Here is a 24,339-nt window from a genome sequence, read left to right on the forward strand (position 1 = left end):
AGTAAATTTTCGAAAAAAATGTATATTTTCGAAAATTTAATAAATAATAAAAACGGTAAACTTTCAAAAAAATTGGTAAATTCTCAAAAACTAGGGTAAATTCAAACTGTTTGCAAAAATTTGGTATATTTGAAAAAAAAACAAACCATTTAGTTTTTGGTAAATTTTGAAAAAATCGGGTAAATTTTCTTAATTTGCTGTTTTTAAAATCTGGTATTTTTCGAAAAAATTGAAAAATTTACAACAAATTGGTATATTTTCGAAAAATTGTATAAAATTTCAAAAAGTGCTTAATCTTTTGATAAATTTAGTAAATTTTCGAAAAAATAGGACAATTTCTAAAAATTTTGTAATCCTTCGAAAAATTTAGTAAATTTTCTAAAAATAGGATAAATTTTTAAAAATTTGGTAAATTTTTGAAAAATTTGGAAATTTTATGAAAAATTTCATAAATTTTATAAATTTCTTTCTACTTTCAATGCCGTAAGATTATGAAAAGGATTTTTTTCCAGAATAATTACTAGAGCTGCATTATAAGATTGAGAAATACTGTTTCGTATCCCATAGATTCTCCATAACACGTGTTCGTCAATAGGCAAGCACTGTTCACGTAAAGCAACATACATCTTGAGCTGTCCGTCATCGCCCGCCCGCAAAACCGGAAGGAAACTGACAGTCTTCTACATTTCATTCCCCATCTTCATACATGAGTTACACACCAAACCCTCACTCTGGGAATCAATATTAATGACATTTTAATTTCATCACATTTCGCGCGGTTAGGCGTAGATTATTTTTTCTTGATGCCCTTCGAGAACCTCATGAGGAAATCTAATTATTCGAAAAAAAAAAACGAAAAATTTCAATAATTAGGCCTTATCTTCGAAGTGCCATGACGAACGACGACCATGAAGAAAATTGATTATTAACTACACTACTGCACTCTGGGTCTATCCTACCGACGACGAAGACCAACCACAAAAATTTCAATCACGTCGTATGTACCTACTGCATATGATGATATTTCGATGGACGACGATGATACTCACGTGGATAAAGATGGCGTACAGTTCCTCGTCGAAGCTTTCCAACGGTTTGCGGCTGAGTTTCTCCACCACCGGGCAGACCACTTCCTCCGTGGTCGCTTTGTCCAGGAAGCCCTTCTCGATCAGGTAGCTCAGCGTCTCGAACGCTCCGCAGCGGACCTGGTAGGGGGAGGACATGGGAAGAGAAGAAGCGTTACTTAATTGCATAATTTTATACGTAGGTTAATTGGTTTGTAGACGAGAAAGTTTGTTGTTAAGAAATCCTGGGCTCCCTACTGAACATTAGGATTCAGATACTAAAAAACGAGCATCATAAAAGGGATTTCCAAAGGAAGTCCGAGAGACTTTCCAAAGGAAGTCCGAGAGACTATCAAGAAGAAGTCCGAGGGACTATCAAGAGGAAGTCCAATGGACTTTTCAGAGGAAGTCCAAGGGACGTTCCAGAGGAAGTCCAAGGGACGTTCCAGAGGAAGTCCAAGGGACGTTCCAGAGGAAGTCCAAGGGACGTTCCAGAGGAAGTCCAAGGGACGTTCCAGAGGAAGTCCAAGGGACGTTCCAGAGGAAGTCCAAGGGACGTTCCAGAGGAAGTCCAAGGGACGTACCAGAGGAAGTCCAAGGGACGTTCCAGAGGAAGTCCAAGGGACGTTCCAGAGGAAGTCCAAGGGACGTTCCAGAGGAAGTCCAAGGGACGTTCCAGAGGAAGTCCAAGGGACGTTCCAGAGGAAGTCCAAGGGACGTTCCAGAGGAAGTCCAAGGGACGTTCCAGAGGAAGTCCAAGGGACGTTCCAGAGGAAGTCCAAGGGACGTTCCAGAGGAAGTCCAAGGGACGTTCCAGAGGAAGTCCAAGGGACGTTCCAGAGGAAGTCCAAGGGACGTTCCAGAGGAAGTCCAAGGGACGTTCCAGAGGAAGTCCAAGGGACGTTCCAGAGGAAGTCCAAGGGACGTTCCAGAGGAAGTCCAAGGGACGTTCCAGAGGAAGTCCAAGGGACGTTCCAGAGGAAGTCCAAGGGACGTTCCAGAGGAAGTCCAAGGGACGTTCCAGAGGAAGTCCAAGGGACGTTCCAGAGGAAGTCCAAGGGACGTTCCAGAGGAAGTCCAAGGGACGTTCCAGAGGAAGTCCAAGGGACGTTCCAGAGGAAGTCCAAGGGACGTTCCAGAGGAAGTCCAAGGGACGTTCCAGAGGAAGTCCAAGGGACGTTCCAGAGGAAGTCCAAGGGACGTTCCAGAGGAAGTCCAAGGGACGTTCCAGAGGAAGTCCAAGGGACGTTCCAGAGGAAGTCCAAGGGACGTTCCAGAGGAAGTCCAAGGGACGTTCCAGAGGAAGTCCAAGGGGCGTTCCAGAGGAAGTCCAAGGGGCGTTCCAGAGGAAGTCCAAGGGGCGTTCCAGAGGAAGTCCAAGGGACGTACCAGAGGAAGTCCAAGGGACGTACCAGAGGAAGTCCAAGGGACGTTCCAGAGGAAGTCCAAGGGACGTTCCAGAGGAAGTCCAAGGGACGTTCCAGAGGAAGTCCAAGGGACGTTCCAGAGGAAGTCCAAGGGACGTTCCAGAGGAAGTCCAAGGGACGTTCCAGAGGAAGTCCAAGGGACGTTCCAGAGGAAGTCCAAGGGACGTTCCAGAGGAAGTCCAAGGGACGTTCCAGAGGAAGTCCAAGGGACGTTCCAGAGGAAGTCCAAGGGACGTTCCAGAGGAAGTCCAAGGGACGTTCCAGAGGAAGTCCAAGGGACGTTCCAGAGGAAGTCCAAGGGACGTTCCAGAGGAAGTCCAAGGGACGTTCCAGAGGAAGTCCAAGGGACGTTCCAGAGGAAGTCCAAGGGACGTTCCAGAGGAAGTCCAAGGGACGTTCCAGAGGAAGTCCAAGGGACGTTCCAGAGGAAGTCCAAGGGACGTTCCAGAGGAAGTCCAAGGGACGTTCCAGAGGAAGTCCAAGGGACGTTCCAGAGGAAGTCCAAGGGAATTTCCCAGAGGAAGTCCAAGGGAATTTCCCAGAGGAAGTCCAAGGGAATTTCCCACAGGAAGTCCAAGGGAATTTCCAAAGAAAGTCCAAGGGAATTTCCAGAGGAAGTCCAAGGGAATTTCCCAGAGGAAGTCCAAGGGAATTTCCCACAGGAAGTCCAAGGGAATTTCCCAGAGGAAGTCCGAGGGACTTTACAGAGGAAGTCCGAGGGACTTTACAGAGGAAGTCCGAGGGACTTTACAGAGGAAGTCCGAGGGACTTTCCAGAGGAAGTCCGAGGGCCTTTCCAAAGGACGTCCGAGGCACTTAACACAGGAAGTCCGAGGGACTTTCCAGAGGAAGTCCAAGGGACTTTCCAGAGGAAGTCCGAGGAAATTTCCAGAGAAAGTCCATGAGAGTTTTCAGAGAATGTTCAAGGGACTTTCCAGAGGAAGTCCAAGGGACATTCCAGAGGAAGTCCGAGGGACTTTTCAAAGAAAGTCAAAGAGACTTTCCAGAGAAAGTCGTATAATCTTTTCAGAAGGTGTCCGACCAAAAAAAAATGTAGAGAAAATCAGGGAACAATTTACAATACATGTTGGAGACTATCTTAAATTTGGATCTTCCTCATCTACACTGAAATAAATTTTGTTGTGGAAACTACCGATTCCATAGTTAAATTACTAACCGTACCTATGATTCTCAACCGACAACAATTTCTGGTTAATTCGACTAAAACACTGTCAACTTAACTAGCAATGCAGTTAACATTACCAAAAATAATCTTAATTTTACAAATGAGCATTGTATTTTTAACCATACTGTGTTGTAAAATGCGTGTCCTGGAAAAAATAACAATGTTTTGTTGTTGAGACGACTATGCTTTTAGTTGAATTTACTACAATGCATTGTAATTTCAAGCATATTTCAGTTACCTTAACAGATTTTGTTGTCGGTTGAGAATCATAGGTACGGTTAGTAATTTTACTATGGAATCGGTAGTTTCCACAACAAAATTTATTTCAGTGTAGACAATTTCAATTTATCAAATTTTATCATACAACTTACCCCCGGTTCATCGGTCAGGTACCGCACGGTGATGTTGAGCACCTTCTCCACCACGCACCGTCCGAAGTCGCTGCTGACGGCGCCCTGGTCCCGATCTAGGAAGCGCACGCATAACCGCTGCAGCCATGACGATAGATTTGACCGTACCGATACCTCTGCAAAGAGAAAGGACGAAATTGAGAAAATAGAAAATTGTTAATAAACTGCGATGAAACATGGCGGAAGTGCTGGAAAGTTGAAGAACGTTAAGGGTTACCTTTGCGGGGAGATGAGAGCAGTAAGAACCGACTGACAACATCCCGAAACCGGGTAATTTGTCAAGAGTTTGCAACAGTGCTTTTTTCCTTCTCTTCTGTTTTTTTTTTTTCGCGATAGTTTTTGCTTTCATGATGGTTGTCAGCCAGCACGGTTGTTGTATTCAAAGCATCCCGACGACGACGACAACGACGTTCGCATTTACACTGGATTGTATTTAGGTGCACATAGATAGATATGTATCCACGTAGTAAGGACGACGAACGCGCGTCTAGAATCATGCAAACGGTTGTTGTTTGTGTCGGTTCATAAAATTTAGCTTAACGTCTGATACGGTCAGTGCGGTGTCTAGAGCACGCTGCTGGATTACTTAAAAAACCCAGAGAGATGTCGAAAGTGGATAGGACATTTCATAGGATCTGGGAAATAATGGTGATAATGAAGCCTCTTTGAAGTCCTTCTGGGTATGGCCTTTGATATCTGATTCAATGAGCTTTGTGCAGTTGCATAAGAATATCTCGTAGCTGGAATTTTTAGAAATTTTATAAGGAAGTTTTATTAGGAAATTTTAGAAATTTTTAAAATTTTGGGAATTTTAGACATTTTAGAAAATGAAGAATTTTTGAAAATTTTGAAATTATTAGATATAAAAAAAAATATATTTTGAAATTTTTAGAAATTTCAGATTTTTTTTAAATTTTAGAAATTTTAGAAATTTTAAAATTTTTAAAATTTTTAGAAAATTTTTAAAATTTTTAGAAAATTTTAAAAAATTTGAAAATTTAAGAAATTTTAAAAATTTAAATTTTTTTAGAAATGTTAGAAATATAGAAACAGAACCCTTCTAAGCATTCTCAACAAAATCCTTCTGAGGATTCCTATTGGAAATCTTTAAAGACTGCCCAATTAGTATTCCCCGTTAGTATTTATAGATTTCTTAACAAAATTCTACGTAAACCAACAAATCACCGTTGCGTTCCAACGACTTCCTTCTCATTTAGTTGCTCCAAACATGAATCAACCTCTGTATCCAAACACTAAACGATCGTTTTACTGCCAACAATCAGCCACCCGTCTCGATTTCTGCGAACACATGTAACCAATCCATTCCCGCAACAGCATACATCCCAAACAACAACTCCCACGTGATACTCAATCAATCAAGTTTGAAGCACTCATTAAAGCACCACTAAACAAATTAATTTTCCCGAAAACGATTTGATCAAACAACTTTCCCAAACATGCCCTCCTACCACCACCGCCTTGTGTGTTCCTCCGGAAAAGCCATTATTGATTTTCCACCAACCACATCGTCATCGTTGCGGCGGCAGCATTCATCGCAATCCATTGCCGTCGTCGTCGTCACGAGTTAACGAGACTGAATCCCTTTACAAAGCCAAAGGTAAAAACAATCTTCAAAGCATACAGCAACACGTCATTGGATAAACCTTCACACTTCACTCACCAAAACTGAGCCTGTTTCGGATTGAGTCAGTAGGTCAATTTCCATCGAAAGCAAATTGATTTCCTTTTTTATTGTCGTGAAAATTCATCCCATCGAAAAGGGAACTCCCACATACGCGCACGATAGCACCCTGATACCACGAAAACGGTAATAAAAAACAATATAATCAAGGATTAGAAAAATAACAGGAAAAAAGCTGGATTATCTAAAAATTTTAAGAATTAAAAACTTTAGAAATTTGAAATATTTGAGAAATTTTAAACATTTTAATTTGTACATTTAAGAAATTTTAGAAATTTTAAAATTTTTAGAAATTTTAGAAATTTTAAAATTTTTAGAAATTTTAGAAATTTTAAAATTTTTAGAAATTTTATAAATTTTAGATATTGTAGAAATTTTGGAAATTTTAGAAATTTTAGAATTTTTAGAAATTTTAGAAATTTTAGAAATTTTAGAAATTTTAGAAATTTTAGAAATTTTAGAAATTTTAGAAATTTTAGAAATTTTAGAAATTTTTAGAAATTTTAGAAATTTTAGAAATTGTAGAAATTTTAGAAATTTTAGAAATTTTAGAAATTTTAGAAATTTTAGAAATTTTAGAAATTTTAGAAATTTTAGAAATTTTAGAAATTTTAGAAGTTTTTCCAAGTTTGCTTGATTTATTCTGCTAATCGACCGTACACCTGCTCAAAGGTGATGTGGAAATGTCACTAGCAGTATGAAGGGATCCACTCTTGATCATACACACACGTTGCACATACACATACAGAGACATCCAACACCACCCCTATCCCCCTTCCACATGTGTGTGGAACAACTCGAAAAGTACAATTCTGGCGAAATTAATTTCACTAACTGGTGCACGCTATGTCTGAACCAGCAGATTATAAAAATTGAATGTACATCGGATTTTTTTCCGCAGAACATCAGTATTCAACCTATATTTTCATTTGCAGAAGGTTTAAAAATATTCTATCGGTGAAAATTTTTCCATACATTTTGTATGGGAGAGAATTTGGCCGAAAACGATAATTTCATGCAAATTTGTATGAAAAACAGCTAAAAAGATGAAAAAATCAAAATTTCCCCGATTAAATATTTTAAAAGTTTCTGCATATGATAATATAGCATGAATTCTAATATTCTGTGGAAAGAAACCCGATGTACATTCAATTTTTATAATCTTCTAGTTCAGACATAGCGTGTGGTGAGATGCTGCCGAGGAAATTAAAAGCAAATAAAAGTTTTACCTCTCGTTTTTGGCTCCTCCTCAGTCATCGCCCATATAGCATCGGCAGGAGCATTGCAGGGATTCTCCCTGGGGAGCCCCCTTTCCTAGCTCTAATAATGGCGCGGCACCATGTACCGTTTGTTGTCGATTTGATTCGGGTTGGAGGCTTCTGATGGGATACCGTAAGGGTATTGAGTTGATCAACTGTCGAGGATTCCTGTTGAGGGCATCATCGGAATCCTGTCGGAAATTCAATCGGAATCCTGTCGAGGATTCTATTGGAATCCTGTCGAGGATTCCACCGGAATCCTGTCGAGCATTCCACCAAAATCCTGTCGAGGATTCTACCGGAATCCTGTCGAGGATTCGACCGGAATCCTGTCGAGGATTCGACTGGAATCCTGTCGAAGATTCCACCGGAAACCTGTCGGTGATTCCACCGCAATCCTGTCGGTGATTCCACCGCAATCTTGTCGAGGATTCCACCGGAATCCTGTAGAGGATTCCACCGGAATCATGTAGAGGATTCCACTGAAATCCTATCGAGGATTCCACCGGAATCCTGTTGAGGATTCCACCAGAATCCTGTTGAGGATTCCACCGGAATCCTGTCGAGGATTCCACCGGATTCCTGGTGAGGATTCCATCGGAATCCTGTCGAGGATTCCAACGGAATCCTGTCGAGGATTCCAACGGAATCCTGTCGAGGATTCCAACGGAATCCTGTCGAGGATTCCAACGGAATCCTGTCGAGGATTCCAACGGAATCCTGTCGAGGATTCCAACGGAATCCTGTCGAGGATTCCAACGGAATCCTGTCGAGGATTCCAACGGAATCCTGTCGAGGATTCCAACGGAATCCTGTCGAGGATTCCAACGGAATCCTGTCGAGGATTCCAACGGAATCCTGTCGAGGATTCCAACGGAATCCTGTCGAGGATTCCAACGGAATCCTGTCGAGGATTCCAACGGAATCCTGTCGAGGAGTCCAACGGAATCCTGTCGAGGATTCCAACGGAATCCTGTCGAGGATTCCAACGGAATCCTGTCGAGGATTCCAACGGAATCCTGTTGAGGATTCTCAACGGAAGCCTGTCGAGGATTCCCAACGGAAGCCTGTCGAGGATTTCCAACGGAATCATGTCGTGGGTTCCCAACTCAATCCTGTTGAGGATTTCCAACGGAATCCTGTTGAGGATTTCCAACGGAATCCTGTTGAGGATTTCCAACGGAATCCTGTTGAGGATTTCCAACGGAATCCTGTTGAGGATTCCAACGGAATCCTGTTGAGGATTCCAACGGAAGCCTGTCGAGGATTCCCAACGGAATCCTGTCGAGGATTCCAACGGAATCCTGTCGAGGATTCCAACGGAATCCTGTCTACGATTCCCAACGGAATCCTGTCGAGGATTCCCAACGGAATCCTGTCGAGGATTCCCAACGGAATCCTGTCGAGGATTCCCAACGGAATCCTGTCGAGGATTCCCAACGGAATCCTGTCGAGGATTCCCAACGGAATCCTGTCGAGGATTCCCAACGGAATCCTGTCGAGGATTCCCAACGGAATCCTGTCGAGGATTCCCAACGGAATCCTGTCGAGGATTCCCAACGGAATCCTGTCGAGGATTCCCAACGGAATCCTGTCGAGGATTCCCAACGGAATCCTGTCGAGGATTCCCAACGGAATGCTGTCGAGGATTCCCAACGGAATCCTGTCGAGGATTCCCAACGGAATCCTGTCGAGGATTCCCAACGGAATCCTGTCGAGGATTCCCAACGGAATCCTGTCGAGGATTCCCAACGGAATCCTGTCGAGGATTCCCAACGGAATCCTGTCGAGGATTCCCAACGGAATCCTGTCGAGGATTCCCAACGGAATCCTGTCGAGGATTCCCAACGGAATCCTTTCGAGGATTCCCAACGGAATCCTGTCGAGGATTCCAACGGAATCCTGTCGAGGATTCCAACGGAATCCTGTCGAGGATTCCAACGGAATCCTGTCAAGGATTCCAACGGAATTTTGTCGAGGATTCCAACGGAATCCTGTCCCAACGGAATCCTGACTAGGATTCCCAACGGAATCCTGACGAGGATTCCCAACGGAATCCTGATGAGGATTCCCAACGGAATCCTGTCGAGGATTGCAACGGAATCCTGTTGAGGATCCACTAAAATCCTGTCAAGTATTTCAAGAAATCCATCGGAATCTTGTTGAGGATTCCAACGGAATCCTGCCGAGGATTCCTACGGAATCCTGTCGAGGATTCCAACGGAATCCTGTCGAGGATTCCACCGGAATCCTGTCGAGGATTCCACCGGAATCCTGTCGAGGATTCCACCGGAATCCTGTCGAGGATTCCACCGGAATCCTGTCGAGGATTCCAACGGAATCCTGTCGAGGATTCCAACGGAATCCTGTTGAGGTCCTGTCGAGGATTCCACCGGAATCCTGTCGAGGTCCTGTCGAGGATTCCACCGGAATCCTGTCGAGGTCCTGTCGAGGATTCCACCGGAATCCTGTCGAGGATTCCACCGGAATCCTGTTGAGGTCTTGTCGAGGATTCCAATGGAATCCTGTCGAGGATTCCACCGGAATCCTGTCGAGGATTCCACCGGAATCCTGTCGAGGATTCCAACGGAATCCTGTCGAGGATTCCAACGGAATCCTGTCGAGGTTACCATCGGAATCCTGTCGAGGTTACCATCGGAATCCTTTCGAGGATTCCATCGGAATCCTGTCGAGGATTCCATCGGAATCCTGTCGAGGATTCCATCGGAATCCTGTCGAGGATTCCATCGGAATCCTGTCGAGGATTCCATCGGAATCCTGTCGAGGATTCCAACGGAATCCTGTCGAGGATTCCAACGGAATCCTGTCGAGGATTCCAACGGAATCCTGTCGAGGATTCCAACGAAATCCTGTCCAGGACCTGTCGAGGATTCCACCAGAATCCTGTCGAGGATTCCACCAGAATCCTGTCGAGATCCTGTCGAGGATTCCATCGGAATCCTGTCGAGGATTCCACCGGAATCCTTTTGAAGCTTTCAACGGCAGGGATACTCGAAGAAATCTTTCTCGAAGCTGTGCTTTCGAGAATTCCCGAAGATATTCTTCGAATGATCCTCGAAGGAATCACAAAACAGCAGACAACGAACTTCATTACTACTTCCTTATGACTAAAATTACCAATATTTTGAAAGTTCAGACCACTCTGTCACTTCCATAACTGGATCCGGCAAGAAATCCTTCGCGGTACACAAACACACACGCACAGACTTATGTTGGGTTGTTACCGGGAGGCTTTTCCATGGAAATCGTCTGGGGTCTGTGACCCCGGACGAGCGACCGCCTGTTTGTTACTTCCTGAGAAACTGTCAATCCCTGCGGAACGAACACACAAGTGGGGTAAGTGTGCGGGATTACCGTTTTTACCTTTTTTATTAAACAAATAAGCTCGTAAACTGTGGGTAGCTGTTGAGAAGGAGAATCCACCGGGAGTTTGTGGGTGGATCTGGAAAACAAAATTCGAATTACAATCGTGTGTGATCTTTTCATGCTGACTATTTTCGATCTATCTTTGCTGTTTTCTTCCTGCTGTTTTGTCAATTTTCTATCTGTTTTCTTATGTTTCTGACGACTTGTCTGTCAATGTATGTTTGTTTGTGTTTCTTCTCTCTATCTATTGCATTTACATTTTGATTGTATTATTTGTACCTTTGCATGTGTGCAAATGTCAATCAAATTTTTGTTTTGTAATCTTTTTGTTTTTGAGTATGTTCCTGTGTTTATATCTCATTCTATCTTTGTGTTGTAATCTCTCTGTTTCTTTATTTTTCCTATTTGTCTGCTTATACATACATTGGATGATTTTTATATAAGTTTTTTGTTTTATTTTATTTTATTTTATTGTAAATCTGCGTCTGAAAATCATACCACAGAGCAACAGTTGGGCTGATGTTAGTTCTAGAATTCGCAACAAATCATAATTCAAGAGAATTCCAACAAACATCAACCGGATTTAAAAAAAAGCTCATATTTTTAACTCTTCCGAGCAACTGCTCTCCCATCGCCGTCCACCGAATTCCACGGAATTGGGCAGTGTTTGGACGAAAAAGTGATCAGTGAACCACTCGGCAGTTTTTCTTCCCTTCTGTTGGTTCTGTTTCAATTACCAAGCGGTGTATGTTCTCTCGTCGAGTCGCATGGTTCACGAAGGAACACAAAGAGGATACTCCGATATAAACAAGCTGCGGCGATGAGCGGGCATCGCTAAGTGTAACACTTACCGATGATCGCTCATCGTTGGCTTGGGGCAACTGTGAATAATCGTTATTTTCATCAGTATTTAATGCGTTTTCGCTTTTAAAAACGTGAAATACTATTTAATTTAACTGTATTCATGACGTTGCAGGTTGTGTAGTCACAATAAAAAAAGAATTATGGCAATAAAATATTCTTCCGAATGCATCGCTTTCATTAGCGTCATCGAGCATCTTCTCTCTTGATTGCGCTCTCGTATCGAACCGGGCAAGAGAATGAACAGCATTTCGGGGAGCGTTCCCGATCATGTTGGTTCATGAAATGTTACATTCGCGAATGTATCACTTGCTGAGCATGGACCATTCAGTGGTTCGCGATAAAAATCCACACACTGGAATTGGGTTTCACTTTCAAACAACAACTGACGGCACACTCCTGTCCTGTTTTTCTCTCTCTCGTTTCACACGCATTCCAACAAAAAATATTGATTTATTTGTGCTGTGCATCGGTTTGTGCGGGTGGTCTGTGAGAGCTTGCGTGGGTGCACCTGATAAAAAAAATTCCGCTTGTTTTGTGTGAGTGCGTGCGTGTCCGAGGCCCACCAAAAATCATTGTTTTGTTTATCTTTTCGTTTTGGCTAGAATACATGGAACGACCTCCCTCCGGTGACCTTCATCGCACTTCGTTCGTCCGCTGGTCGGTGCGATTGGTGATTGTTGTGGTGGGAGTTCAGAGATTAAAAGAGTTACCCTGTGGTACCCATTGGCGAGTGATAGTTATATCACATGAAAACCTAAGACATAAAAACTTTAATTATATCATTATTCGAAGTCTTACCTCGGAGTTTCCAAGAATTTCATAGTTTTTCTTCGGAACACCTTGATGTCTTACTATGAAGCAGCAAAGTCCCAGCACGGAGCATTCTGCTCATTGGCGAATTAACTAAAACTTTCTCCCATCTCAGTAGATGAGCTCTCGCTCTCTTCTCTCCTCGAGATAAGAGCAACACTGTGGAAATCAGCCAAATCCTTTTGGGACTCTCCGCCAATCTCGCAGTTGGCGGTTCGCTAAAATTGAGATGTTGGTGCGCATTCCCATCACGCCTTTCGCTTTTGCACACTACACCCTACTTTGAGGTTATGTCACAAATCAACTCAATTTGTATCCATATTTTTCCCAGCATCCAAGTTGGGATGTTTGCTGTTCTTTTGCAGTTATTGTAACTACCGTGGTTGCGATTGATTTTCGCTGATTCGGGATTAATTTCGACTATTGCACTACTGACTTTTTTGCCTATTCTTCAGAGCATGAGAAACCCTCAATGTTGTAATCACTGAATAGCTTGCGATATCACAGCCTAGCCTTAGTTATGAACAATTTCAGTTGAAATGTAATGGCCTTCCGCAAAGCAACTCCCACCGAAAAACTCAATCTCTACAAATCGAGCACTAATCATCCAAATTATTATCACTCCGGTATCAAAAAGGACACAATTTCCTCAAAAAACCCCAGCAAAAACCACTCGCCACTTTAACACAACCCGTGGATGCTGGATTGCAGCCTGCAAACACTTTTTGATAGTACACCAACCAAACCAACCCAATCTCCCGAAGGCTGCTCTCGTGTGCCTGCTTCAAGCTTCTCACCTACCACACGCACATCGGCCGAGGATGCTCAGCTCGCAGCATCCCCAACCGAGAACAAACCGGAAAAAGGCATCTCTCGGCGTTCGGTGGGATTCGATCTCTCACTCACGTCCAACCACCGCCCGGAATGCGCTCTCCGTGAGTCCCATACCCCATCCATAGTGATATTTTACAATAGAAACGCTGCCCGAGGCAACAGGGGTTCTCTGGGCAAAATGTTGACGGAGCAAGTTGGTACCGGAATGACTTCATAATGTCGTTTTCTAAAATGATTTAGGACTAATTTAAGACAGTGGGGTTTTTTGGAGCACATTGATACAAGTTCAAGGAAAATTAAACCTAGATTGTGGCAAGAAGTTTGAAGACTTTTGAAAAGTTTAGGGACTGTTTAATACATTAATTTTAATAGTGCTGAAGAAATTCGTTTATATATTGGACCACTTTTGTGCAATAAGCGTTTGGACTAAAGTTCCTTGATGGATTAAAAAATAGACAGGAATCGAAGGCTTCCATAAATCCGTTGATTTAATAATAAAAACTCAAGGAATTTAAGCAGCTTTAATACATGTAAATATTTAAGTGCAAATATTGTTGAATGTGTTGTAAGTTAGGTAGCGTTGAACGCTCGGGTAGCGTCGAACCTTCAGGTACGTGAACGGCGGCAGTTTTGTTGGTAGGTACAATTGTTGGAGAGATGGCAGAGGTATGAAGTTTGGAAGAAGTGTGTTGAATTGTATATACCTGAATGGAATAAAGAGTGTGGCGGTTGCAGATTGAGGTATCAGTCGGCAGCCGTCTAGTTTGATGGAAGGTGTCTAGCGTTTTATTTTCATTGTAATTTAGAAACAGGCATCGACGGAGCTAGCCTCGCTATGACCTTCATGGCTATAGTGGACTAGCTTCAACAGGTTATGGGCCCAGGAGCGTGTTCCACAGCACGTATCGACCGGGAGAAGGATCGGCCGCATAAGTCGCAGTACGGGATCCTTGGGCGGATGGATTGGCTGCAACGGAGGACAGGATCCATGGGAATGTTGGCGATACGGGTCAACTGGATGACTGCTGGCTGGTCACCGGATGGAGCTCGAGGATTGTTGAGTTGGATCGGATGCAGCTCGGTGGTCGCACCTGGACGAAGAGGTTGGCGACAGGAGGAGTGATCCGGAAGACAACATGAAGGTGGAGCTCGGAGATGGACCTGGTCGGAGCTCAGAACTGGTGTAGAGCTGGTGCAAGCGTCGGAGTTGGGCCACTTGCCAAGCGTTGGAGTGAGGAGGAGCTTCGATCCAGGAGGAGGTGATCGTGGTTCGAAGGTTGCGACGCTAAGGAGGAGTGTTGTAAGTTAGGTAGCGTTGAACGCTCGGGTAGCGTCGAACCTTCAGGTACGTGAACGGCGGCAGTTTTGTTGGTAGGTACAATTGTTGGAGAGATGGCAGAGGTATGAAGTTTGGAAGAAGTGTGTTGAATTGTATATACCTGAATGGAATAAAGAGTGTGGCGGTTGCAGATTGAGGTATCAGTCGGCAGCCGTCTAGTTTGATGGAAGGTGTCTAGCGTTTTATTTTCATTGTAATTTAGAAACAGGCATCGACGGAGCTAGCCTCGCTATGACCTTCATGGCTATAGTGGACTAGCTTCAACAGAATGTATTTTTGTAATGAATTGACTTCTGATTATTGCACGTTTTAGCTTCTTTTTGAAGAAATTTGCTTGAATTTGGCATCGTTTTTGTGCAATTTGATGTTCTAGACGAATTCCTAAAGAAAAATCTGGCGGAGCTTCCATGTTTTTTACACAATTTTAAAGAAATTAGAAGTAAATGTATTTAAAAAAAATAGAATAAATGTTTTATTCCTGATTTTTTTTTAATTTCAAAAAATTGATAAAGGACTTAGGTTGTGTTAAGATATGAAAACAACTAAGATTTTGTGAGATTAAAAGCATATCTTATTTTCTATAAATGTTTAGTTGAACGTTGGATCCTGTTTGTGCAATTTGTGATTTCAGAAAAGTCCAAGAAGGATGTTTGGAGAATTCCCTAAGCTTTGGGCCATTTTTGGGGGGAGATGTCAGAGAAATTTCTGAAAGCATTTCCGTCACCCAAAATTCAATATTTTGACAACTGCGGGGCTCTATCTTCCAGTATTGGACAAGAAAAGTACGCTGAGGTCGATTTTCAAACAAAATGCTCAAGTTTGGTGGTGTGAATCTTTCCTTCTAGAGTGCGGATTGAGCTTAAATTTTTACCGGGCATTTACAATAACTTGGAGCTTGATATGAAAAAAAAAAAACCTTTTAAAAGCAAACTTGCAACCCTGAAAACCAAAATATCGCAAAACACCAGTTTTGAAAAGAAAACGTTAATGTTTAACCCTAAAAGGGATACCTTCATGGCCTCAGTTTCGTCACCTCGCTGAGTGTGTTCCATCAAAGACGAGCTCTGAAAGGCGCCTGGGGTCCAATGGACCCCAGGTATCCCTTTTAGGGTTAATATTAGAATACGGTCATACCTTGAGTTACGTAACCTTGATATAACGTAACTTTTATTGTGGTTCTATTTTTTCGAGATTTATAGGCTAAGGTATGCGCACAGCAAAATCTAGCCAAAGAAAATCAAGCAGTAATAGTGCATTCTAACTTATTCCCAAATTGAAAGCCATACAAAAAAGCATTAATTTACTTTAAATCAACATCAGGACATTGTTGATTTGACCTATTAAATATATCCGTCGTCTCGAGCTTTGCGCTTGAATCCTACCGTAAAGTTTTGCACAGTACCTCCCATCGCTTGCCAAGAAGCTTTTACCACCTTGTTGTCAAAATCAACCTTATTTTTTGATAAAAGATCCATTTCTTGACATTTTTTGAAGGTTCCAATTCATGATTTCTCAATATCTTTCAATAGGTGTGAGTTTTGAGGTGTATAAGACGCTTTTTGGAAAAATGCGGTGCAATTTTCACATAGTTTTCTACATACAAACGCAAGGATTCTCCTCCATAAACAGGACAAAAAAATCAATCAAAATCAATAAACAATATCTGAGCGGTTGAATAAGAGGTGTCAGCCATTTTCCCTGACATTCCTCGTAGTGCAAAAGGTGATTTGTTGTACATGTATTTTCAAAAGCTCGGTTTTTTAAGCCACAATTACATATTGTTGACCAAACTATGTATTTCTTGCCAAACTTTGATTATTCAGGGTGTCGACTTAATTTTGAAAATCAAATTCCCTGACTTTCCCGGACTTTTCGGTTTATTTCACTGAAAATTCCAGGTCATATAAATCTAAGGATGTCTACTCATGAGATAAAATAAAATTCTATGAATTTTCCCAGTTTTTCTAGGAGTGGAAAAATAGAAGAAAAAAACAAGGCAAGTATACCAATTTTTTTTCCAAGAAATTCAAGGCATATCGGAAGTTTTTTCTTCCGAATTTTTCTACCTGATACGCTATGCTGGAAATAACTTTTGACATGTCCACCAAAAACGCCGTAATTTAGTTGAAAATCCATTCAGAAGGTCAATTAACATTTCTCGCGCTTAGTATCATACGGGCGTATCTACAGTGATCTATTTCTCTTCATCGATTTTTTCTTTGGTCAATAACTTGGCCGGCAAATCATTTTCAGTTGTTTTTGTTGTTTTAGAAGCCAGTCCTAGTCGTCATTTACCGAAATACACCGACAGATCGTTCGAATATTGGTCGTAGTTTCCGGAATTATGCGAAGAGAAAATCGATGAAGAGAAATCGTTCATTGTAGATACGCCAGTATGATACTAAACGCGAGATTTTTTTAAATAACGCCAAAATGACAATGACAGCATATTCGATGGACGTTATCCCCAGAACATCATTAGAATGACATCTTGATTTTGTTCTATTAGTTAAAGCTACTCCAGATGTTCAGATCCCGTGGCTGCAGTTTTGTCTCAAATTTAGCCTGTATGTTAAATTTCATAGTGAAAAAAATCTCAAATATAAAATCTGGATTTCCACCGAGCACTCGACAAAAATCCTTGAACAAGAAGTTTATCCAAAAGTTCTGCAATATTAGTACTGATACTGATGTATTTAAATAAGTACACTAAATGAATTGGAAACATCTGAATGAAGCTTATAAACTTTCGTCATTTGTTAAAAAGACCTTTATGAATCCTGTAACTTTCTATGGAAAATTCTCTAAGAGGTTTGCCACGATGCCGGCAAACTCACTTTGAACTCCTTTAGAAGTTTCGAAATTTCACCAGATTCATTTTCTAGAAATTATGTTTTAACAATAGTTTAGCTCCATCAAACACTTTTGCAAAGTCGTATGGATTTTCTTGCTAAACTCTACCTGATACAACTAGCACTGATTGGAAATCTGTTGAATCCTAAAATAAGATTACAGGATGTCTAACAGATTATGTTTCAGAAATTCTTCCCAAATAATTTCAAAAACTGGGATTTGCAACATGAATTCCACATGAACAACTTTAGGATATTGATAGTTCAGTCTTCGTTACATATTAGACACATTCTACCGTGACGTGTTGTAACGTCACGTTACTAATTCCCATTTTTAACATACTTTCCCAATGAAAACTAACTGTTCAACGAATCATACTTATTGGAAATTTTACAAGGAATCAATATTTTAGGGATTACGGTCGACTTTTCGAGTTATAGTGGAAAATGTGACAGAAAAGGCGTCGAAACGTTGTAACGTCACGGTAGAATGTGTCATTATCATCTTGAAATAGCTAAAACTTTTCAATTGCTTTTCAGGAATGGATTTTCAACATTTTCAGAAGTCTGTCTAGAATCTTTTCATCAACCAGTATAAAAGAAAATGTTTTTTTTTTCTGTTTTAAATATTGTGATTTTATCTTCTTTAGTCCCAAACAATTTGCAAGTCTTTTGGATCATTGGTAAACTCGTCACTAGATGCTTTCCATATTTTCATCGGAATTTTTGATAAAGTTTCTTTACTGTATACTTTTTAGATCTTTAAAAAAGAACGGCAAGATTTTGTGTTTTTTTAAGAGTTTAACTCACATATTTTCTTCAAGCAAATAAACCTACATATAATACTATCTGGTACGCATCATTTATGATATCAGACGTGTGCGTAAGTTATCAACACAGATATTTTGCCAAGAAACATTTTACAAGCTCACACAAATTTTAAATTTTTATAAATTTTCCACAGTTTGAGAACACGACAGAAAACTATCATGAATCTTAGAAAAAAAAACCTATGAACGCGATTTCTCGGTAGGTGTAAAATGCCACCAAATGATGAAAAATTTCCATTTGAATCCTGTAAGGACTATGCCAGGAGATCACTAGAGATGGCGTTTGAATACAAAAAAAAGTATTGGAAAATTCCTGAATGGCATGCGAAAAGTCTGCTAAGGATTTGGCAAGGAAAATTTGCTAAACATTTTTAGGAAATTCACTAAGAATTCTGTCAGGAATCTGTGCAGATATCTTGTAAAATATTCCTTACAAACTTCACTTAAACCTTCAATAAACTGATTAATAGTTTTCCACAAGGCCATAAATACATCAACGGTCAAGGAACTTTTTTTTTGTAAAAGAAAAATATTGAAAGGATTTGGCTAAAATATTATAGACTTTGATTTTTTTTTAGTTTAGATATCACCGTAGGCTAAAAATACACTAAAAACGTGTGAAGTATCTTGGATATCTAGTTCTCTGATTGCATAAGGCGTTGATTGCCTTTAGATCGTAGATCTAGAAAGAATCATAAAAAGAAATAGGCAGGGGAATCCAAACCGGAATTTCTGGAGGAACACTATCGGGAGTTACTGTTAGCATCCCTGCATAAATTTCCGAAGAAACCCATCTGGAACATCCGGAGAAATCCAAGCAAATATTATCGGATCGGATCGAATCACTGGAGGAATTCATGGAAAAATCTCCTTGACGAAGCTCCTGGAGAAAACCAAGCAGATTATGATGAATGAAAATACTGAATAAAACAGGGATAACCAGGTAAACCCTAGAAGGAAATCATAGCATTCCTGATGAAATTCTCGCCGGAATAACTGGAAGAATCCCTATGGGAATTTCTGAAGGAATCACAGAACGAATTCTTGGAAAAAAAAAATCTCTAGAGGAATTCCTTAAGGACCCTTTGAAGAAATCCTTGGAAAAATCCTAAATGATATTTCTGGTGGATTTCTATCAGGAATTTCTGGAGCATTATTAGGCATTACAGGTCGGACTCGATTATCCGGAGTCAGGATCTGGTGATTCTCAAACATATATCTGGGGAACGGAATGCTCTATAAAGCTGAAATTTTGACATTTTGTCAAGCCAACTTTGATTAGTGATCAGTCAAAATTTCAGCTTCTTACATCGTTTCGTTCGCAAGATATTATTTTGGTAAGCGCCAGAACCCGACTCCGGATAATCGAGTCCGACCTGTATTAGAGAAATCCCAGCAGGAATAACTGGAAGAATTTCAGTAGAAACATGTGGATATATCAAAGGCAATTGTTTTTTTTCAAAAAAAAAAATACTTTAAAAACAAAATTCGGGGAAAAATTTTTACTTTGATATAACGTTACGAAAATAAAAATGATTACATTATATCGGGGTATTTTAAAAAAGAACTGTTTTATGTGAACAGTTTGTTCAGACAAGTTGTTTGTTTCGATACAAATATTAGCATTTCGGAGTTTTTTTTAATCAAGATTTACGATCATTATCAAAATAGTTAACATAAAAAAAATCTTACATATCATTGTTCAAGTTCTTCTCAAGTGAAATTTCAAATTTTTAAAAGTGACCAGTTGTAATTTGAAGTCAATCTGTGATTTAAAAGCTAAGATTAAAACTGAAAGCTCTAAACTAGAGCATTTTGTATCAGAATCAACGGATGCGTGCTTTACTCTATCCAGTACTGTAAATCTTTTCAAGTATTCATTCGAAATGTCCTATCACAAAATCCAGGGATTTTGAAAGAACTGTGTATGAAGTAGTGTGTATAAATATAGTCAAAAATTTCTATTACTTCTCCTTTGCAAAAAAAAAAGAATTTCTTTGAAGAAGAATAATCAGAAACGACCAGCAAACTCCATCCAATTCCGCTACTTGTGCTAATCTTCGGATAGATAGGTCTGATTCATCAGCGACTTACAGAGTTCTTTAAAAAAATTTTTTTTTTATAGATTTTTTAAGAATATTTGGAGATTTTTAAATCAATAACTTTTTTAACTTTTTTCCAGTTCAAGTCTTCAATGTTTGGATTTTGGACCATGTTTGGGGAAAAATCAAGCGTTTTGAAAAAAAAATCCAATTGAAGTTTGTTTGAACATTAAAACAATTTTATGAAATGGGAGGTTTTAAAAAACTTTCTGGTGAAGTTTCTGAATTACGATTGAAAGATAAGAAGAAATTCAATACAAAATCGTATGAAACTATTAAAATAGTTTTTTTTGCGAATTTTATTTACTTCACGCTTTAGGAGGAATTCCCAGGGAACTAAACTTTTCCCAAAACATTTGAAGGCGATCCCAAGTAACATGTTCAAATCAAATTGAGTAGAAGAGTAGTTATTAGAAGTTTTTATGAAGATTTTCAAAGCCTCTGCAAGACTGATTCGTTATCAAAATGTTACTTAAGATATGTCAACAGATTACTTTTCTTTTCCTTTCTTTTACTTTTTCAATTTTCAATATTTTTTAAAGACAATTTGTGAGGAATTTAAATTGATATAAAACAAAATCTGGCAGACTCACTAAAACAAGCTTCAGACAAATTTCCACAAACCCTGGATTGTTATGAAATAGTTAGAAATAGCAAAAGAGACTTGAAAATAAGTGAGAAACTAAAAAAACAGGTGTAAACAAAAAAAATCTGGGGGATTTTCTTACAAAATAACAGCAATTCATAGAGCAATATATTTTTTCTTCCAATGAAAAGTAAACGATTTGGATACTGCCGACACATATCAAGACTTCAAACGTATTCGATTACTTTTGAATAAATTTGATTTTTTTCATCTGACAAATATAATTTGCAGTCAGGAACATTATCTAGCGGTGAAAGATAAAAAAAAAACTGAAGGGATTTAAGCTATATCTCAGATGAGTTTGAAAGGAAAGGTGGAAGGAATTAAAAAAAAACAGGGTAAACACCAAAAAATTAACAGGCAAATCTCTTCTTCTTGTGGAATTGCTTCTTTGTTCGTGTTAGGCCCGTTAGGGACTCATGCAAAACTCTTTGGTGGAATTTCGTGAATTAACTAGGTAAACTTATGATCATTTCTACGCTCAGAAAAAAAATGTTTTTATTTTTCTTTTCATACAAGGTTCGTGATTCAAAATGATTTTTTGTTCAAAGTTGCGCACTTTGTACATCACATTCTCCGTATCCAATGCTTGAATTGAAATGCTTTCTGTGACTCACCAACATCTTATGTTTCTAATAAACGTGCAGGAAGAAATTTTTAAAAGAATACGTATGATTTTTGAAAATTTTGCAAGGAGATCGTCTTTCAAGCTCACGCATTTGTCAACCGTATACAAACACTGCACAGATAAAAATAATTAGATTTGCACGTCATGTAAACTTCATTTTAGTCATGTAAACTTAATGTTATGATGATTTACATGATATATCATGTAAATTTGTGTTATATGTCCAGTAAACACTCAGAGTCATGCTGAATTACACGACATATAATGGAAGTTTACATGATACTTCATGAACTTTACATGATATGTCATGTAAACTTCTGTGATATCCCACGCTCCAATTATGTGCATCATATGTCACAGAATTTTACATTATTCGATCTGTGTGGTGATTTGAAGAAATCACATTCAGCTTTCTTTTTATGCTAAAAGATTTAAAATTGGTGCACAGCAACGACAAATATTTGAAATTTAGTAAATTCCTCAAAAACTGAAGACTCAGATTTTTCGAGGCACGAGTTCAAAATCAGCACGTGGTTATGTATGAAAAATTTTGGTCGCAGTCGGTGATAGAAGTTTATTTTTTTCGTTTTATTTTCAAGTGTTGTTTATGATGATACTTCACAAATATAAAGTGGTGAATTCTTTTGGTTGCAATTTGTATAAATTTTTATCAGATTTTTGAAGGATATGTGAAGGATTTCATCCGGATATTTCACAGGAAATTTTAAAAAATATTGCAGGCATAGCAAAAATTTTCATTCTAAGAACTTATCCAAAAATATTTAATAAATTCAACAAGATGGCATTTAAGATTTTTATGTTGGGATTCGTTGTATCATTGATTCGTAATTCAGTTTTCGATACCACGAATGTTTAGGAAATGATGACTTATACAACTATGGATGTATTAGGGTTGGGAGTTATAACTAAATTAAACCTTTTTTTAAACGCGTAAAAATCACGGTTTTATTTCACACGATTTTCTCGAAATTACGCGATGTGCTTTTGGAAAGATTTTCTCCTTGTCGCTATTTCTTTCCGATGGAGCTCAAATTTCTACCAGAGATCTCTCTTATCATCCTTAATACCCTGTCAAAATTTGAAAACGATCCCATTTTTTACGCGGATCAATCAATCGCGTAAAAACTGAATTTAGTGTATAGTTCATTCGATCGTGTTTGCAAATGTTTCAAAATATGAGGACCATTGTTTGCGTACAAAACAAAATTGATTGAACAGTACTCATTGATGCGTTAGTATTTTTGGATTGGCATTGCTCCGCATAACATAACCTGAAAACCTCTGCTTCTACTCCCATTTCAAACTGCTCGCGCTCTGTTCTCATTCTCCCACGTTTCTCTCGCTCACGCTCTCCCGCTCGCTTATCATTGTGCAGGTTATCATCATCTCATCCCCGTTATTCTCTATTGTCCACTATAGAGCTAGGTAGCTATATCGCCAATGTACCGGATAGTGGCCGTCGTCGTCGTAATCGTATTCGTTATCACTATTGCGACGACCACCAAAAAACCCAGAGAGAAGCCGAAAGTCAACAATAACAACAATTATGATAATCGACAACTACATATAACTCCCTTTTCCAACCGCACCACTCTTTTTTAGTCTTGTATCCTTCCGATTCTTTTTTCCTCTCTAACGGGATTTTCGGTTATCTACGAATGGACCTATTTTTGGAGCACTCATCGCAGCGTTGGGCCCTACAACCTGATGGATATTGAATACCGAGTAGTGCGTTCTACCTATCTATGTGAACAGCCGTAATGGCTTTTTCGGCTATTTTTAGGTTATGGATCTAAATTTGGCTGTGCAAAGATAACCAAATTCTTCCGTTCCATTGAAGATGTGGAACACCGGGCCAGAAGGAATCCACAGCGACAGGATTGGGGCTGGAATGTGTGGCGAACAGCGTTTCGTTAATTATTATTAGATCCTGGGCAATTGGGTGGGAGGCGGACATTAAATGGCCGCGCAACAGGTTCGTGCTGCTCTGCTCCGTGGCTTTGATGTGCTTGATTAGCACGCCTGCGGTGGGTGGAAGAGGGACCGGGATTCGGTCTGATGTAATCTTTCCCTTGGAGAAAGCTGCCTGCCTGATGGATGCCATCATGGGATACGGAAATGGCTTCAATTAAACTGCTAAGAGCGTTATGAAATCTTGCGAGATTGGAGTATCTGTGGAATGATTCCTTAATTGTTGTTCGAATTGTTTATACAGCAAATACTGTGGAACATTCCTCTACGTTTGCTGGATGACTGATTGTATCATCCAACATTTTTCAGAAACATTCTTTGGAGGGCACCGGCAGGCGGCAACGGAAAGCATTGCTCGTAGTATTATGATTCTAGAAGAGATGGTGAGGATGATAAGACTTATAATCATCTGCTGCTAAATAAATTAATCGAAATATGGTAGCATAATCTCTGAATTACTCTAAAATACGATTGTTAGAAAAATCTTCTTTTTGAAACAATGTGTTTCTTGAGTTTTGGAGACACCATTCAAGGACTATAAGGGTAACTGTTAGAAAAAAAAATCCGAAATAGTAATTCAAAGAATGAACAGCGTTTTCCGAATGATATCTGTCCAAGAATGAATCATTTATCAATTGATAGATTACCAGTTCCCGTAATTGTTATAATACAGTCGGAACTTTTATAATGCGGTAATTTGACAGTTGATTTTCATCCAATTCAGTTAACTTTTGGAAAACAATTAGCTTATGATATGCCTCAACGTTACACATTCCACGCATTTACACCGCGGTTTTTGAACTACATTGAACGATAACTTCAGTGCTCTGCTGTCGATTTTGATTCTTTTTGCACCAACATGAAGATAATAACTTATATTATTCAACTAATAGTTGAAAATGTTTCAAGAAAGTAGCAAATTCTTGGCGTTAAGTCAAATTTGACATTTTTTGCTATGGTGTCCCGTTACGCACTATTTCTAGATTTTTCTTGAAGTAAAAATTCCAA

At 39.7% G+C, this 24,339-nt stretch overlaps 1 protein-coding gene and 1 long non-coding RNA gene across 2 annotated transcripts in view; one reads left to right on the forward strand and one right to left on the reverse strand.

The window, feature by feature from the left end:
- The window catches only part of LOC115254240 (serine/threonine-protein phosphatase 4 regulatory subunit 1), a 379,001-nt gene that overhangs the window by 17,815 nt on the left and 336,847 nt on the right, over window positions 1-24,339 (reverse strand). The window contains exons 4-5 of the mRNA XM_062853320.1: window positions 4,048-4,202; window positions 1,050-1,205 (exon numbers count right to left, since the gene is read on the reverse strand). Coding sequence (XP_062709304.1) covers window positions 1,050-1,205; window positions 4,048-4,202 — 311 coding nt within the window. The remainder of the gene's footprint in view (window positions 1-1,049; window positions 1,206-4,047; window positions 4,203-24,339) is intronic.
- On the forward strand, window positions 14,554-21,024 carry LOC134288441 (uncharacterized). The gene is made up of 2 exons (XR_009997960.1): window positions 14,554-15,270; window positions 15,391-21,024. It is a non-coding gene; the product is annotated as an uncharacterized LOC134288441 (long non-coding RNA).

Source organism: Aedes albopictus, chromosome 2 (assembly GCF_035046485.1).
Source record: "Aedes albopictus strain Foshan chromosome 2, AalbF5, whole genome shotgun sequence".
In the NCBI taxonomy this organism is placed as follows: domain Eukaryota; kingdom Metazoa; phylum Arthropoda; class Insecta; order Diptera; family Culicidae; genus Aedes; species Aedes albopictus.